The 15,476-nt window shown below is 41.1% G+C and overlaps 1 protein-coding gene across 1 annotated transcript in view; it reads right to left on the bottom strand.

Annotated features, from left to right (window-relative positions):
* Positions 1 to 15,476, bottom strand: part of PTPRR (protein tyrosine phosphatase receptor type R) — a 254,556-nt gene that overhangs the window by 80,696 nt on the left and 158,384 nt on the right. The window contains exon 6 of the mRNA XM_030866278.2: positions 14,776 to 15,038. Coding sequence (XP_030722138.1) covers positions 14,776 to 15,038 — 263 coding nt within the window. The remainder of the gene's footprint in view (positions 1 to 14,775; positions 15,039 to 15,476) is intronic.

Raw genomic sequence — 15,476 nt, 5'->3', positions numbered from 1 at the left:
TTCACTCTACTCTGAACTGCTCCAGTACCTAAGCCCTTCCCTTATACAGATTTTGGCTAAAATAGGATTTTTTCCGATATATTTAACACTCCATGAATTATGAGGATGGAGTGGGCAATAGAACACTTTTAAAGTTGAGATAATACACTGTAAAGGCTGGTTTAAAAAGTGAAATAAAACAGAGCAATGATGGCAAATCAAGCCTTTATCACCAAGGTCAAGATTATAAGGATCATCTGGAACAAGAAGGTGGCTGGAAGAGTCTTCCCTCTGCAAAATGTTCATGATTGTTTTTTTTAAAAAAAGAAGGTGGACGTTTTAAAATGCCTAATAGGAAAGTAAAGGCAGGGATAAGGAGAGTCACCCGTACAAAGCTCTACATAATGTTCAAAGATGAAGAAATCTTGCCTCTTCTGGAGAAACTTGAAATCTTGTTATCTGAGACCTCTGTCTAGATTTCTAAACCATTATTTTACAAATGTGGAACCATTCAGCTGCATGATGCTTCTTGCTCAAATGTCTTGATGCATATTTGTGCTGTAATAACAGGTTCAGGATAGACCCTCTTTAATTTTACAAGACTCTTCATTAACCAGGAGCAGACAGGCCTAAAAAACTTTAAAAAATTCATTGGTCACATTAAGTGGTTGGAGAAAGTAAGCACCCAGGAATGAAACAGGAAGTGAGCAGCTTCCCCTGCCCTGGAGCTTTCTAGAACTAAATGGACATTTCAGAGCTGAAACAGATGACTGAGGCTAACGTTGGATCATTTAACCAATATTTAAAGAACCCCAACTATATGTGTGGAACAAGGAAGTCAGAAAACAGATGAATGAGCTCTTAAGAGATTCAACATGTGTGTGTGCGTGTGTGTGTGTGTGTGTGTGTGTGTGTGTGTGTGTGTGTGTGTAGGTATTTGTAGGGTCAGGAAAGGGAATTTAAGAATAGTACAGATCTGGAAAAGCTGCTTTGAGCAACGAGAAAGAGAGCTGATTGGAAAAAGACAGACTGTAAAAAGGATGCAGTGTTGAGTGTCCATCAGAGACTAATGTGGCCAAGGATACACATTGGAGGTCTATTCCTTCAGGCTATACAGCAGGTCTTTGCTATACTTCTAACGTATTCACTCTCATAGATCCTTTAGCACTCAATCACTTCTACTCACATTATTGCTTAAGGTGGGTTTAAAAATTCCACTGTGTTTCTCAGAATCCTTAGGTAGACTAAGGATTCTCTCAGGAGAAGAATAGTTGCCTGGATAGAGATTTAGGAACAAGATGCTAACTTAAAATTAATTACTTTTTAAACCAGCCTTTAAAGTGTTTATCTCAACTTTAAAGGAGCCAAAATTCAACAGCAAATAAAACATAACAAGAGTAAAACTAATCAATCAGGAGACCATACTCAGAGCAGGAGAACGAAGGTTTTTAAGCTCCCCTTAGTGGCCTGTGGTGCAGCGTGCTATCGACGACAGGCAACAGGAGCAGCTCAGAGACCCTCGTGGTGGCTCGTGAGGCCAGGCAGCACCAGAGACTTCTCTCTGTAGGGCAGTGGAGTGATGATAGGGATCATCTGCTCTTTCTTTCTTTTTTTTTTTTAAAGCATTTCTTTCCATAAAATGGACCTAATTTTAAGAACTTGTTCCTTTTTTCATATAGAGACTTAACAAATATCTATGGAACATGTACTATGTGTCAGGCATTGTGCTATAGACACCTCCTTGTGGGGAAATCAGATTCAAGAGGGAAAAGGTGGGAAATGAGAAATGAGGCAGGCAGGCTTGGGAAAGGGAAGAATTATTGAGGCTTGTATTTAAACCTCTGACTTAGGAAAAAAATTGACTCCTAAATAAAATGATTCATATATTATAAGACATACTAGGCAATAATAATTTCATTTGACACACTGTCCTTAAAATTACTTGTGGATTTAATGAGACATGAAAGTGATTGGAAGCTAAGCAATTTTAGAAAGCACATCATATTTGAAAACGTTCACACCAATTTGTTATTTCTCAAGTTATAGCTCTTTCATCACTACGCTGAGACCTTTTTCTCTAGTATCTGCCAAAAGAGATCATGCTTCATCTGCCAGAGAGGACATTAAAGTCATTATGGATTGTTTTTTATTTTTTACAAAAACTAGAGCCAGCTTCCTTTTCCCTGTATGAAACTAGCTAGTAACAGCTTCAACATGCGGTTCTCCACTAGAGGGCACTATTTCCACACAGTACTACAATTAGATGGGCTTCAACTGGGGTGGCTTCAGAACTTATGAGAACAGAGCCCTGACCTATGTTTAAATCACACCCAGATAATCATGGCGCGTTGCTCAATGGAGATGACATTTTAATGTTTGTAATATACTTACAGGTGAAAACCAAACAAACCCATCAGTTGAAAAATAATTTTGCTAAAGTCATCTGCCATGAGTGATCTGTGATTTTTCAGTGTTTTGCTACAGAGTCATGTATCAACAGCTGGGAAAATCTGATGAGAACAGAGTGGAGCATCATTTCATAAGAAAACAATGTTCAAGCAGTTCATTAAATGCAAAGAGTGGGACCCTGAGCTGTAGCTTCATGACACGTTTCAAATAACTCCAAAAGCGAACGTCTCTGCCTACAAGGTAAAAATCTCCTGACACAGTAACTGAGATTCAGAGCTGGTCTTTCCCCAAATAGGAAGCCAATACTCTGGGAACTGTCTGTGCCTGCCCTGATTAAAATGCTTCTACAGAAACAGCTATTCTACCTAATCCAGTCAACCTGTACATCAAGATCTGGAACATGGTCCCCTAGCAAAGACTTGAATTCTGACTTTAGAGAAAGATAAATATCATATGATATCGCTTATATGTGGCATCTAAAACAAAATGATACAAATGAACTTATTTACAGAACAGAAACAGACTCACAGACTTAGAGAAAAAACTTATGGTTACAGTGGGGGAAGGATGGTGGGGAGGGATAGATTGGGAGTTTGAGATTGACACGTACACAGTACTATATATAAAATAGATAACACAGGGAACCCTGCTCAATATTCTGTAATAACCTAAATGGGAATAGAATTTGAAAAAGAATAGATACATGTATATGTATAACTGAATCACTTTGCTATACACCTAACACAACAGTGTTAATCAACTATACTCCAATATAAAATAAAAATTTTAAAAAGCAGTGCATTTAGAAATATCCACAGTAAAACTCTAATTTGATCACGGGAAGAGGAATTGGTGAACACGAACCTCAAACAATTATACCGCACAATCTCTTCTTTAGGGTGAGGACAAGAACTCTGGAGAAATGCTACCATCACGCAGCTAGGGGAAGCATATAACTCTCTCTAAAAATAGGTCATATGCTACAGAATGGCTCTAAGAGTTCCCAAAAGGTAACTGGAGTTTGCCCCTCATAGCGTGAGTGGACATGGAGACCACCTAGGAAAGCTGGAAGCCAGTGTCAGGATCAGGTTGCAAGTTCATGGATGTTGAAGGATGGGGGGCGATGGTGTGCTGAGAAGCCCTTTCTGCTTGAATCTCAGGACAAGGCAGCCTGTGTGATGGGTGGTCTGGTGGAAGATATAGTAGTAAGAGGACCCAATGGGACTTCTGTTACTCTGCCAGGGGCCACGAGTGAGAAATGAAGGAAGGTGGAGAGAGGAAAGGAGCTATTACAGTGATTGCTATTAGAGCTGCTTCCAGGTCCGCACTCTTGGGGCTTACTCACAAAGGCTCAAACATTTCAGTCTGCTTGGAGAGAAGCTAGGTCTGTGCTTGCCAATAAGTAATGACCAATTTTTACCTTTTTAGGCAGAACTTTGCTATATTTAAGTCCTTAAAAATACATCTTGATTTCTGCTCTACTCTCCCTGGGTTGTATCCACTGTCATTTCTTTCATTTACCACTATTACCTTTTGTCTCATTTGCCATAAATTTTTAGGCAGATTTAAAACCTTTTGCCTCCATTTTTTCAATCCCAGTGTTTTTTTTTTAAATAATAAAAGAACCATTTAAAGTTTTTTTCTAACCCTTCAGAACTCCAATCCACCTTTATAAAAATGGAATTGTGTCTATCCTACACATAAAGAAGAAAACAGCTTGAGGTACACCATTAATGCAGGGCTGGAGTATGTTTCCAATGCCTCCCCAAATCTGGACATCCCCATAAAAATATTTTATAAAGATATGATTATAAAATAAGAGAAGCTTAAAATGTTATCATCTGTATCATCTAGGAGGAGGTAGGACAGAGTGGATATGTGCAGATTTCGGAGCCAGGCTGTCCAGATTTGAATCGTCAACTCCATCTTTATTTCTTTGTGACACTGTGCATGATATTCAATCTCTCTAGGTCTCTGTTAGCTCACCTGCAAGAAGGACATAAAAATAGTACCTGCCTCAAGGGGTGTTGTGAAGAGTGGATGAGATAATATGTTAGCCTGGTGGTTGGCATGTGGTAGATGAGCAGTCAATACGTTAGCTTTTATTATGCGTTCTCTCTTCCCACGCATGGGCAGCAGCTTGCTGGAGGAGCATGGACACGTGCCCTCCCTCGTCCCCTGTCCACTACACACACACAGCGACATGGGCTCAGTTATTATCCGGGCTGTTTGAACAATAGAGAGACCTCCCTGCCACAATCCTTGAGAACAGTTTTCAACTTGAGTTTTCTGGGTTATTGCCTCATGTCTTTCTCTCCGCTTTCTTTACTATATCCATGTTTGCCGCCATCTTGGTCCTTTGTGTTGGAGTGGCACCTGGTCTCTAGAACAGGAGCAACCAAGTGCAAGAAAAAACTGAGACCAACAGTGAGCTTCTAGACTGGCCATGAAATGTTTAACTGCCTTGAGTATTTTAAAACTACCTCATAAAACTGAATTCTAGGGGAATTCCCTGGTGGTCCAGTGGTTAGGACTCCATGCTTTCACTGCCGAGGGCCCGGGTTCAATCCCTGTTCGGGGAACTAAGCTCCCACAAGACGCACAGCACAGCCAATACATACATATATACATAAATAATAAAACTGAATTCTACTTGACTTAGAATCTGAGTGGTGGTGGTGGGATGAATTGGGAGATTGTGACTAACATATATACACTAATATGTACAAAATAGATAACTAATAAGAACCTGCTGTATAAAAAAATCAATAAAATTAAACTTAAAAATTAAAAAAAAAATCTGAAAAACATTCTGAAAGCCAAACGTGAAATTTGCTGAGAGGAATAACAGCATGACACAACATGATGTGCCTACTTACTAAACATATTGATTTGTAATGTATTTTTCACTTATTTTCCATAAAAGATGGGAATGTGCTCCCGCCCCCCAACAATATAGGGCTAGTTAGGAGTACAGCCTCTGGAGCCAGACTGCTTGGGTTCAAAGTCTATTGTCAGCCTCACACCCCCGGTAATTTACTATTCCGTTATTTCAGCAATAACGTAAACTCTCTGAGCATTAGTTTCCTCACTGTAAGGAGGGGATAATAAGTCCCTTGTGAGGATTAAATGCGATAAGGCACGTAAAGGGTCACTACATCTTATCGAGTTGTTACTTTTAGTGATGTTACTTGGCGTTCAGTAGGATTGACTTCTAAATGGTTGTTTGCTACGTTATGATCCCCATACTGTCAGGCTGAGAAAACAAGCTGTGGTTGATAGACTGTGTTGCATGGTGTGGGTCATAGGTTTCGCTAGAATGAACGGTGTTTGTCTGAAGGAGGCTATGTTGCATGTGCATAACAGCCTGGAAAGATCAAGGAAACCTAGAATATAAACTTAGCTCTGTTATAACTAGTGTTGTAACCTGTGGTAAGTGTAGTAAAGCTGTTGGTGTCCCACCTAGATCACCTTTACCGGGCTGGTTCCCCTCCACTGTTGCTGGGAGTATTGGCCATGGATGGCACACAGCTGCCACTTCTCTGGAGAAATCACCCTTGGCTGTTGAGAGTGGCCTAGTCCAGAGGTGCCTGGGAAGTTATGCCTCCACCATCCCCAGGTGGCCTGACGTCAATGGCTGACTGACATGGGGTACAGATGCCCCGCCCACTGGCCACAAGGTGGAACAACTCATGCTCCATCTCTCCCTGTGTGATCAGCCTGAGGCCAGACGTCAGTAGAAATCACCTCTTTGCTTGGCTTCGTCTCCTCTGTTTTGCTTCCCTTACTTTCCTTTAGGTTTCTCCTGGAACCTTCCTCTCCAATCACTTGGGACAAGAATCCTCGTCTCAGGCTACTTTTGGGGAACCTCACCTAACACCTAAAAGAGGAGATTCTGGGTCTCAGTTTCACATGACAGAAAATGAGGGCGTTGAATCCATTTTTCACCAATGGGTCCATTTCGTGAATACAGATTTTAATTTCCCGAGTATTTTGTATGCTTTGTACCCTCATATTCAGTTGTATGCATTCTACACTCTTTCCCGTACTGATATAGCCAAAGGGAGATCAGTTGAGGAACAGTTAAGTATATATCGCCTAAGTTAAAATTTTTGAGCACTGAAATGTTTTTCTGCTAGGGAGAGCAGGGGACAGAGGTCAGGACATTGCCCCTTGCCTGGAGGAAATTACAGTAAACAGAGGCTTTGAGCTTAGGTTGCTTCCGCCACTGCAGACATCTTTCTGGCTGCGACAGAAATCTCCCAGGCTCCGCCAGGTTGAAACCCCTAAGAAAACCTTTCAACTCACATACCTGGGTGCTGTATCATCACTTGCACAGTATTTATGGACACCAAAACAAAGCATGTTATGGTACAGTGTAAAGAAAAGTTAGAGAATGATTGCTCATTGGGTATCAGCAACCCTTGGGGGCCTGGGGAGGCCTTGGTTATGATAGGAAGAAAACCTCCATTTATGCCATATTCCTACTGGCACACTCACTGATTTCTGAGGCAAATTTAAGTCAGGAGTGAAACTGCCTTGTTATAATGAGGCCACCCCTCCTTTCTGGACGGTTCTCTAATTGTCTTTGCTTGCTTTTTACCTCCAATAAAAAATCAGATGAGAAAAATGAGGAAATAATGTGAATCTACCTGTTGATTTCCTTTCCATAAAATTGGCTATTAGTCATACAGTAGCCTAAAGGGGAAATCTGCAGAAACTCATATGTACAAGTTCTCTGTCTTCCTACGGAAGAAAATGTGTCGTTCTAGGGTCTGAATGTGATCTCTTGTTTACTGGGCATTTGGAAGCTGGCAAAAGCCAGCTATAAAAGTACAGTTCCCTTGAGAGTGACAAGTGAGGAATTTGAGGAGGACAGGAATGGGACAAAAGAACAAGGAACAGGAGCTAACTGTGGCCTCCTGCTATGCCAGCCATGTGACATTTGTTGTGTGGCTTAACTGTCACAAGAACTGTGCAGGGCATGTGCTATTCTTCTCATCACAGATGAACAAACAAGTTCCAAGTTATACATGGAGTAGGTGTGGAGCAGTCATCTGAATGTGTTTCCCAAATTCATGGACTCACTATGGGAAATAAGTTCATCTGTTAGATGAGAATAGATTTAATTTGGTATTAATAGTTATTAAATAACATTAAATGGCCCAATTTATAAACAGGATGAGAAAACCTGTAAGTCAATTGACAGTTAAAAAATATTTATTATGTCAAATGGCAGGTTCAACTGTATCAATTCAGTTTAAAAAAAGTTTCCCTGTTCCTGAGTTCAAAAATATAACTGACCGAGTATAGGCTTGTGGAATGGAATCAGAGAATAAAAAACGAAAAGAGTACTAGATTTACGTTCCTTTTCCTTCTCAGAGGCACAATACCATTTTATATTGCTTGTTAATTCTATGGTACCCTTTGAAAAAAGGTGGAACAGATATTATCATACCTATTTTGTAGATTAGGAAAGCTATACCAAAAGGACTTAATTAACCTGTTGAGTCACTTATTTAGTAAATGTCAAGTAACATTAGCACAGAGACTCAGCCCTGTAGTTTATCATTAGGCTATTTGTTTTTATGGAATTAAAAAAAATAAATATATGAGATCCTCAGATGTAAAGGAGCATTAATGAATTAACTCCATAATATTTTTCAAGTGTTTACAATGTATCAGGCTTACAGGAACCATGGAACACACAAGAATATCTTGAGCCTGTACCTGTCCTTAAGATTCTCACAAGCTGGTGAAGGGACAGGACAATCCATCAGAAACCAGTTTCAGTCCCTTTCTAAATTATTCTTTAATTAAAATCACTACTAGAGGAGCGGTACATGTGAAAATTCAGAGGTGTTAAAAATCACCATGGGCTTCGGTAGGTGTCATGGACAAAGGTAGAAGGTATGTTTCGTGTTGGGATTTGGAGACTAGAGAGAGATATAAGAAGGCTGAAGAGGAGCTAGGTGAACAAAGGAGTACATGTGGACAGGGACATGACACACTGAGAACAGACTGGAGGGTTTATTTGGGGGCAGAGTGGCAAACAGATTTGGAGAGAATGATCAGAGCCAGATGGTACAGGACCTCTGAGGCTCAGCAAGGTATTCTGTGCCTTATCCTATAGGCAAAGGGGAGCTATTGAGGATTTTTACACAGCAACAGAACATAATGCAAGTATTCCTATAGCGAGATAAATCTGAAGAGTGTATAGTATGAATTGAGGGAGAGAAAAGAATTAGGTCAGACAGAAAAGATGAAATAAAGTAATACATGTGAAATATCTAACACCATTAGTCCTGATGTCATTTTTATAATCATAAGACATAATAATTCAAATATAAAGCTAATGACAGCTGGGTCCAGAGTGATGGTTACAAAGAGAGGAATTGATAATGAGAAAATCCAAGTAGCAAGAATCAGTATGACCTGGTGACTAGTTGGAAATAGGGAGAAATGAGGGGACTGCTCTGTCCCTCACCTTATAATTCTTTAATCTTCAGAACTTTCAGGGTATATCCTTTGTACTCAGTTAAGCATATGCAATAAGTCTATATTTTCTCTTATTTAATTTTAATTTAAAATTATGTTTTATTATCAATTATGTCAGAGTAATACATTCTCTCCATCAGGGATGACAGATTTATATGGCATGACCCAAAAGATTTTTGGGGACAAATGACTCATAATACAGCCTTTATGGTCTCATGGTGATTTTAATGAAGCCAGACTTTCATGCAATAAACAGAGGATTATTATTTCACTCCGGGATCAGGAGATGGAAGGCTGTAAAACACAAGGCTATTTTCAAAGCGCCATTAGAACATATAAACATAAATTAAGTTTTAAGGCTTAAAACTCTCATGAAAGTTTTCTTACTACATGGAACACTGTATGTCTCTCATCTTTTATCACTCTTAAAACTCATCACTATGTCATCTTAGCAAGGGAATTATGGTAGAAAAGCAGGGTGAAAATAGGGATGGTGGAATAAGCAAAGTGTTTCCCTACAACTACTGGCCGTTAACCTGAGAATTATTCACTATAACACTCATTCATTCATTTAAGCATTTATTTCCAGGAGCTCTTGCTTTTTAGGAATTATGTTCTATATGAAAGAGACAAAGACAATTCAATCATGTATGTGCCCTAAAGAAGCTTAGAGTTTACAGGGTAAGACAGATTAGTAAATGAAAATTTTACCTATACCTAAGAAGTTTATAAATCCTGTATGCACACAAGGCTATGGGACTCGGGTAGAGAGGAATGGAGGAGACCGAGCTGAATCCATGTTGGTAGGTGGGCTACAGGAAGAAGGGAAGGAGGTAATGGCTTACAAGAGAAAGTGATGTTTGAATTACCCTCTCCATATTCCTTGCCCATTGATCACTTCTACTGCTCACCCCAGGACCGCTTCTCTCCTTTCTGGGTAATCCAACCACAGCCTCTTCTTCTCTTACTGCCTTTTACATGGTTGATTCCTAAAGGAGTACCTCCAGCTCAATCTACCTGTTTGATAAAACTCTGAAGTTAAGGGGAGAAAGGAGTGTGTGTGTGTGCCTAAAGGTAACCACCCAAGAACCGGAAAAGTAATGTCTTGGAGGCCAAAGAAAGAGAGTTTCAAAGAGGAAGTAAGCATTAGGGTTGGATGTGAAAAGAAACGAAACGTGTGCTTTGACTTTGGTGGTTATACCATTGATATACTTGGCAAGCATATGTGAGAGAAACAGTGGATGCAGGACCTGAAGAAGACCGATGAGGCACCAAATAAACTCTGCTCATTTAAGACACATCTGAACAAGGAAGAGAAGACAAGACCATAGGAGGAATTGCATTAAGGGAGTTTCTTTGATACCAGAGAGAACCATTTTCATGCTGAGGGTATAGCATTAGCAAAAAGGTTGCACTTGAACATAGAGGAAGAAATTTGATGGAGTAGTCATCAGCGTTGGGAGGAAAGGACATGGAGCCCTTGTGGAAAGAAGAGCTTTCTCCTGCTCTGAGGCAGGAAGGAAGTGGGAGGTGATGGGTGGGAATGACCAGGGCGTAGGGAATCCACTTAACACTGATCACACACTTACTCTCTACAGTCTCCCATGTGGACCAAAAGATGAGCAAGACACCATCCCTGTGCTCTCCTTTCTCAAACATTCACTTCATTTAAATGAATTAATGGATACTTAACCTTATGTTCCTCGTAATTCAAACATGCCCAGCAGTAGCCTATGAAGGGCAGGATGCTGGGAATAGGTACTCCCCGAAGGACTGAACCACTGACTTTGCTCAGAATTGGTGGTGCATGATGATAATAAAAATTAGTCTGACTTTCAGTCAGTTTTATGATCATATTTAAATCATCTGTAGAAAGTGACCCTCTTATCACTTTCATCTGAGCAGATCTTTTCTGCCACCCTGCCCTTGCTACACCACCAGTACTCAGATGCCTGCTTCAAGGTTTCTCTTTGAAGCAAACATAAAGGCATGAAACTAATTTAGGTAACAAGAGTAAAAGAGCCTGAAGGAAGTGAAGAAGTCAAGTTTAACCCCTTCATATTACAGAAGAAGAAAAACGAGGCCCAGATAGGTGAATGATTCATCTGAAGCCACTCAAACCAAAAATGGCAGAGCTGGGTCTGGAGTCCAGTTCTCCTGACTCCTAGTTGGCCTTAGGGAGAAAGTCCATCTTGTCTACCTTTCCAGACTGCAGCTGAGACAGCAATTTGGTGGCATCCAAGTAAGAGAATGGTCCATGTAGACTCATGGATTCATAAGGAAACCAAAAAGTCTTTTGGGGAAGGAGGTAGGAAGGATGACTTGATTGTTCTCCATTTCCCTTCCATTATGGAGTCAAAGTGTTCTCCTTTTATAGAACTCTGGAGATCACTGCAACAAATCCCTTTCTTTTCACTTCATTCATTATTCTTTGACAATACTTTCAAAGAAATTTGAATTACCCACTTGGTCTTTTGCAGTTCTTAAAGCCCCAAACTATATTTTCTGAAATGATATATGGGGTGTGTGTGTTTGTGTGTGTACGTGCATGTGATGGAAAATATAATAAAAATGTGTATACATGATCTAAAAACCTAAGGCAACAACAAGGACAGTGACAGAAAATGGAGATCCAGGAAAATAAGTGGAGAATGAACCTGGGAGAGTACCCTGAGAAGCTCTTAGTTCCCCACTACCCTGATGTGCAATGTTGGATATAATACCAATCATATTTTAAATATAAACATGAAGCTTCTTATTTTAAGACATACCATGGGAAAGCTTTGCTTAATATTTTGGGGAAGCAAAGAATTAGCCCCTCATTTAAACATTTTGCATATTCTAGTTTTCCTATTTAAATTTGCTTTAAATGAGAATGTATCAGTGTAAGTACATCACAAAGGCAGGTAAGGCAACAAAGATAATGTCATGAAGCTTGAGATATTTACTGTTTGTTTTGCTCAAAGGAAGCAGAGGGAAAACTTTATAAAAATTAATTTGTGGTATATACTCCTTCTACCTTACTACAAAGAATGTGGTCTTTGGTGGGAAAGACTCTAAGTTTATTTCCAGTCTTTCTATCTACCAGAGTTTTGATGACGATTAAACAAGATTAAATGGTTATAGAAGTTGTCCTGTAGTTGATGAAGACTCGGCTTGGGTCTATACCAGCTTATGAAAATCAGATGTGACTAAAAGATTATTGATAACAGAGCAAGACTCTTTTAGGCGGCAAGAAAGACTACTTCCTCCTGGTGTTTATTTGGTTAAGGTTAGGGTTCTACCCAATATGCCAATCATCTCTAGTTCTATCTTTTTCAGTTGGTGAATACTCTACCAAAAAAAAAAAAAAGTGAGGAGGGATCTTCAATATGGCGGAGGAGTAGGACATGGAGATCACCTTCCTCCCTACAAATACAACAAAAATACATCTACATGTGGAACAACTCCTACAGAACACCTACTGAATGCTGGCAGAAGACCTCAGACCTCCCAAAAGGCAAGAAACTCCCCACGTACCTGGGTAGGGCAAAAGAAAAAAGAAAACACAGAGACAAAAGAATAGGGACAGGGCCTGCACCAGTGGGAGGGAGCCGTGAAGGAGGAAAGGTTTCTACACACTAGGAAGGCCCTTCACTGGTGGAGACTGCGGGTGGCGAAGGGGGGGAGCTTCGGGACCGTGGAGGAGAGCACAGCAACAGGGGTGCGGAGGGCAAAGAGGAGAGATTCCCGCACGGAGGATCGGTGCCGACCAGCACTCACCAGACTGAGAAGCTTGTCTGCTCACCCGCCGGGAGGAGTTGGGACTGGGAGCTGAGGCTTGGGTTTTGGAGGTTAGATCCCAGGGAGAGACCTGGGGTTGGCTGTGTGAACACAGCCTGAAGGGGGCTAGTGCACCATGGCTAGCTGGGAGGGAGTCCAGGAAAAAGTCTGGAACTGCCTAAGAGGCAAGGGACCATTGTTTCTGGGCGCGTGAGGAGAGGGGATTCAGAGCACCGCCTAAACGAGCTCCAGAGATGGACATGAGCTGTGGCTATCAGCGCGGACACCAGAGACTAGCATGAGACGTTAAGGCTGCTGCTGCAGCCACCAAGAAGCCTGTGTGCAAGCACAGGTCACTGTCCACACCTCCCCTCCCAGAAGCCTGTGCAGCCCACCACTGCCAGGGTCCCGTGATCCAGGGACAACTTTCCCAGGAGAACACACAGTGCACCTCAGGCTGTTGCAACATCACGCCAGCCTCTGCTGCCACAGGCTTGTTCTGCATTCCGTACACCTCCTTCTCCCCAGCTTGAGTGAGCCAGAGTCCCTGAATCAGCTGATACTTTAACCCCGTCCTGTCTTGGCGAAGAACAGACGCCCTCAGGCAACCCACGTACAGAGGTGGGGCCAAATCCAAAGCTGAACCCCAGGAGCTGTGCGAACAAAGATGAGAGAGGGAAATTTCTCCCAGCAGCCTCAGAAGCAGTGGATTAAATCTCCACAATAAACTTGATGTACCCTGCATCTGTGGAATACCTGAATAGACAACGAATTATCCCAAAATTGAGGCAGTGGACTTTGGGAGCAACTGTAGACTTGGGGTTTGTTTTCTGCATCTAATTTGTTTCTGGTTTTATGTTTGTTTTCATTTAGTATTTAGAGCTTATTATCATTGGTAGATTTGTTTATTGATTTGGTTGCTCTCTTCCTTTTTTTAAAAACAAAATATATTTTTTCTTTTTCCTCTTTTTGTGAGTGTGTATGTTTATGCTTCTTTGTGACTTTGTCTATATAGTTTTGCTTTTACCTTTTGTCCTAGGGTTGTGTCTGCCTGTTTTGTTGTTGTTTTTTTAGTATAACTTTTAGCACTTGTTATCATTGGTGGATTTGTTTTTTGGTTTGGTTGCTCTCTTCTTTCTTTCTCTTTTTTTTATTATTTTTAACAATTAAAAGATTTTTTTGATTTTAATAACTTTCTTTTCTTTCTTTCCTTCCTCCCTTCCTCCCTCCCTCCCTCCCCCCCCCTCTCTCTTTCTTTCTCTCTCTCCCTTTTCTTCTGAGCTGAGTGGCTGACAGGGTCTTGGTTCTCTGGCCGGGTGTCAGGCCTGAGCCTCTGAGGTGGGAGAGCCGAGTTCAGGACATTGGTCAACCAGAGACCTCCCGGCCCCACGTAATATCAAACAGCAAAAGTTCTCCCAGATATCTCTGTCTCAACGCTAAGACCCAGCTCCACTGAACAACCAGCAAGCTCCAATGCTGGACAACCCGTGCCAAACAACTAGCAAGACAGAAACACAACCCCACCCATTAGCAGAGAGGATGCCTAAAATCAAAATAAGGTCACAGACACCCCAAAACACACCACCGGATGCAGTCCTGCCCACCAGAAAGACAAGATCCAGCCTCATCCACTAGAACACAGGCACCAGTCCCCTCCACCAGGAAGCCTACACAACCCACTGAACCAACCTTACCCACTAAGGGCAGACACCAAAAACAACGGGAACTAAAAAAGGTCTGAAGAACATAAGAGCGGTAGAGGAATAAAGACACAGATGTAGAGAATGGCCTTGAGGACACCGGGAGGGGGAAGGGTAAGCTGGGACGAAGCGAGAGAGTGGCATGGACATATATACACTACCAAATGTAAAATAGATAGCTAGTGGGAAGCAGCCGCAGGGCACAGGGAGATCAGGTCGGTGCTTCGTGTCCACCTAGCGGGGTGGGATAGGGAGCATGGGAGGGAGATGCAAGAGGGAGCGGATATGGGGATATATGTATACGTATAGCTGATTCACTTTGTTATACAGCAGAAAATAACACACCATTATAAAGCAATTATACTCCAATAAAGGTGTTTAAAAAAAACAAAAACAACATGTAGGGGGATCCCGTAAAACCTCTTACCTCTCCTGAAGTCCTATGGGCTTCATTTTGAAAGGAGAAGGGCAGACAGAGGTGGTGGCTTTGATCTCAGGAGTGTATTGGCCTTGAGGGTCCACGACCACATTCAGTACCTTTGGAACCTGCTCAGGTTGGACCATACTGTTGGCTGTCTTGGCCTCAGACTGTGCTGGCTGTAATGCAATGGGTGATAGGTGGATCTCCTGATTTTTCTCTTTATCTTGTCTCAGGGAAAGCTGAAATTTTTCTTTTAATCTGTAAAGAATCTATAGAAGGAGATATAAAGGGTTCCTGTCACATTTTTTCATGTTCAACAACAAAGTATGATCTCCTCCATCCCAACCTAGAAGACAAACCAAAATAAGGTTTGATGATAATACAAGGAAGGAAAGCTTTCTGGGATGATTTCTCAGTTTTATGGTATTGAGGATTTTCCTCAAAAAGATATGCTATTTGTTTCTCGTTATGGAGGACAAACATATTAAATATATACATACATGATCTACTCCTCAAATATAATTCAAAAGAAAATATGGCTAATTTTATAAAAGTGTCAGATGTCAGTTTGATCACATGTAAGCTCTTACTCAAAGTGACTGAAATGGAAAACTTATAGAAGGAATAGCCATGAAATGGGGGTTTGTGACATGTATAGAAACAGAGATTTGTATCCAGTACAACAAATACTTGAAAAAAATTAAATT

This window comes from Globicephala melas, chromosome 10, assembly GCF_963455315.2.
Source record: "Globicephala melas chromosome 10, mGloMel1.2, whole genome shotgun sequence".
Taxonomy (NCBI): Eukaryota; Metazoa; Chordata; class Mammalia; order Artiodactyla; family Delphinidae; genus Globicephala; species Globicephala melas.
Note: the sequence above shows the minus strand (reverse complement) of the source record. Positions and strands in the feature narration are given on the sequence as shown.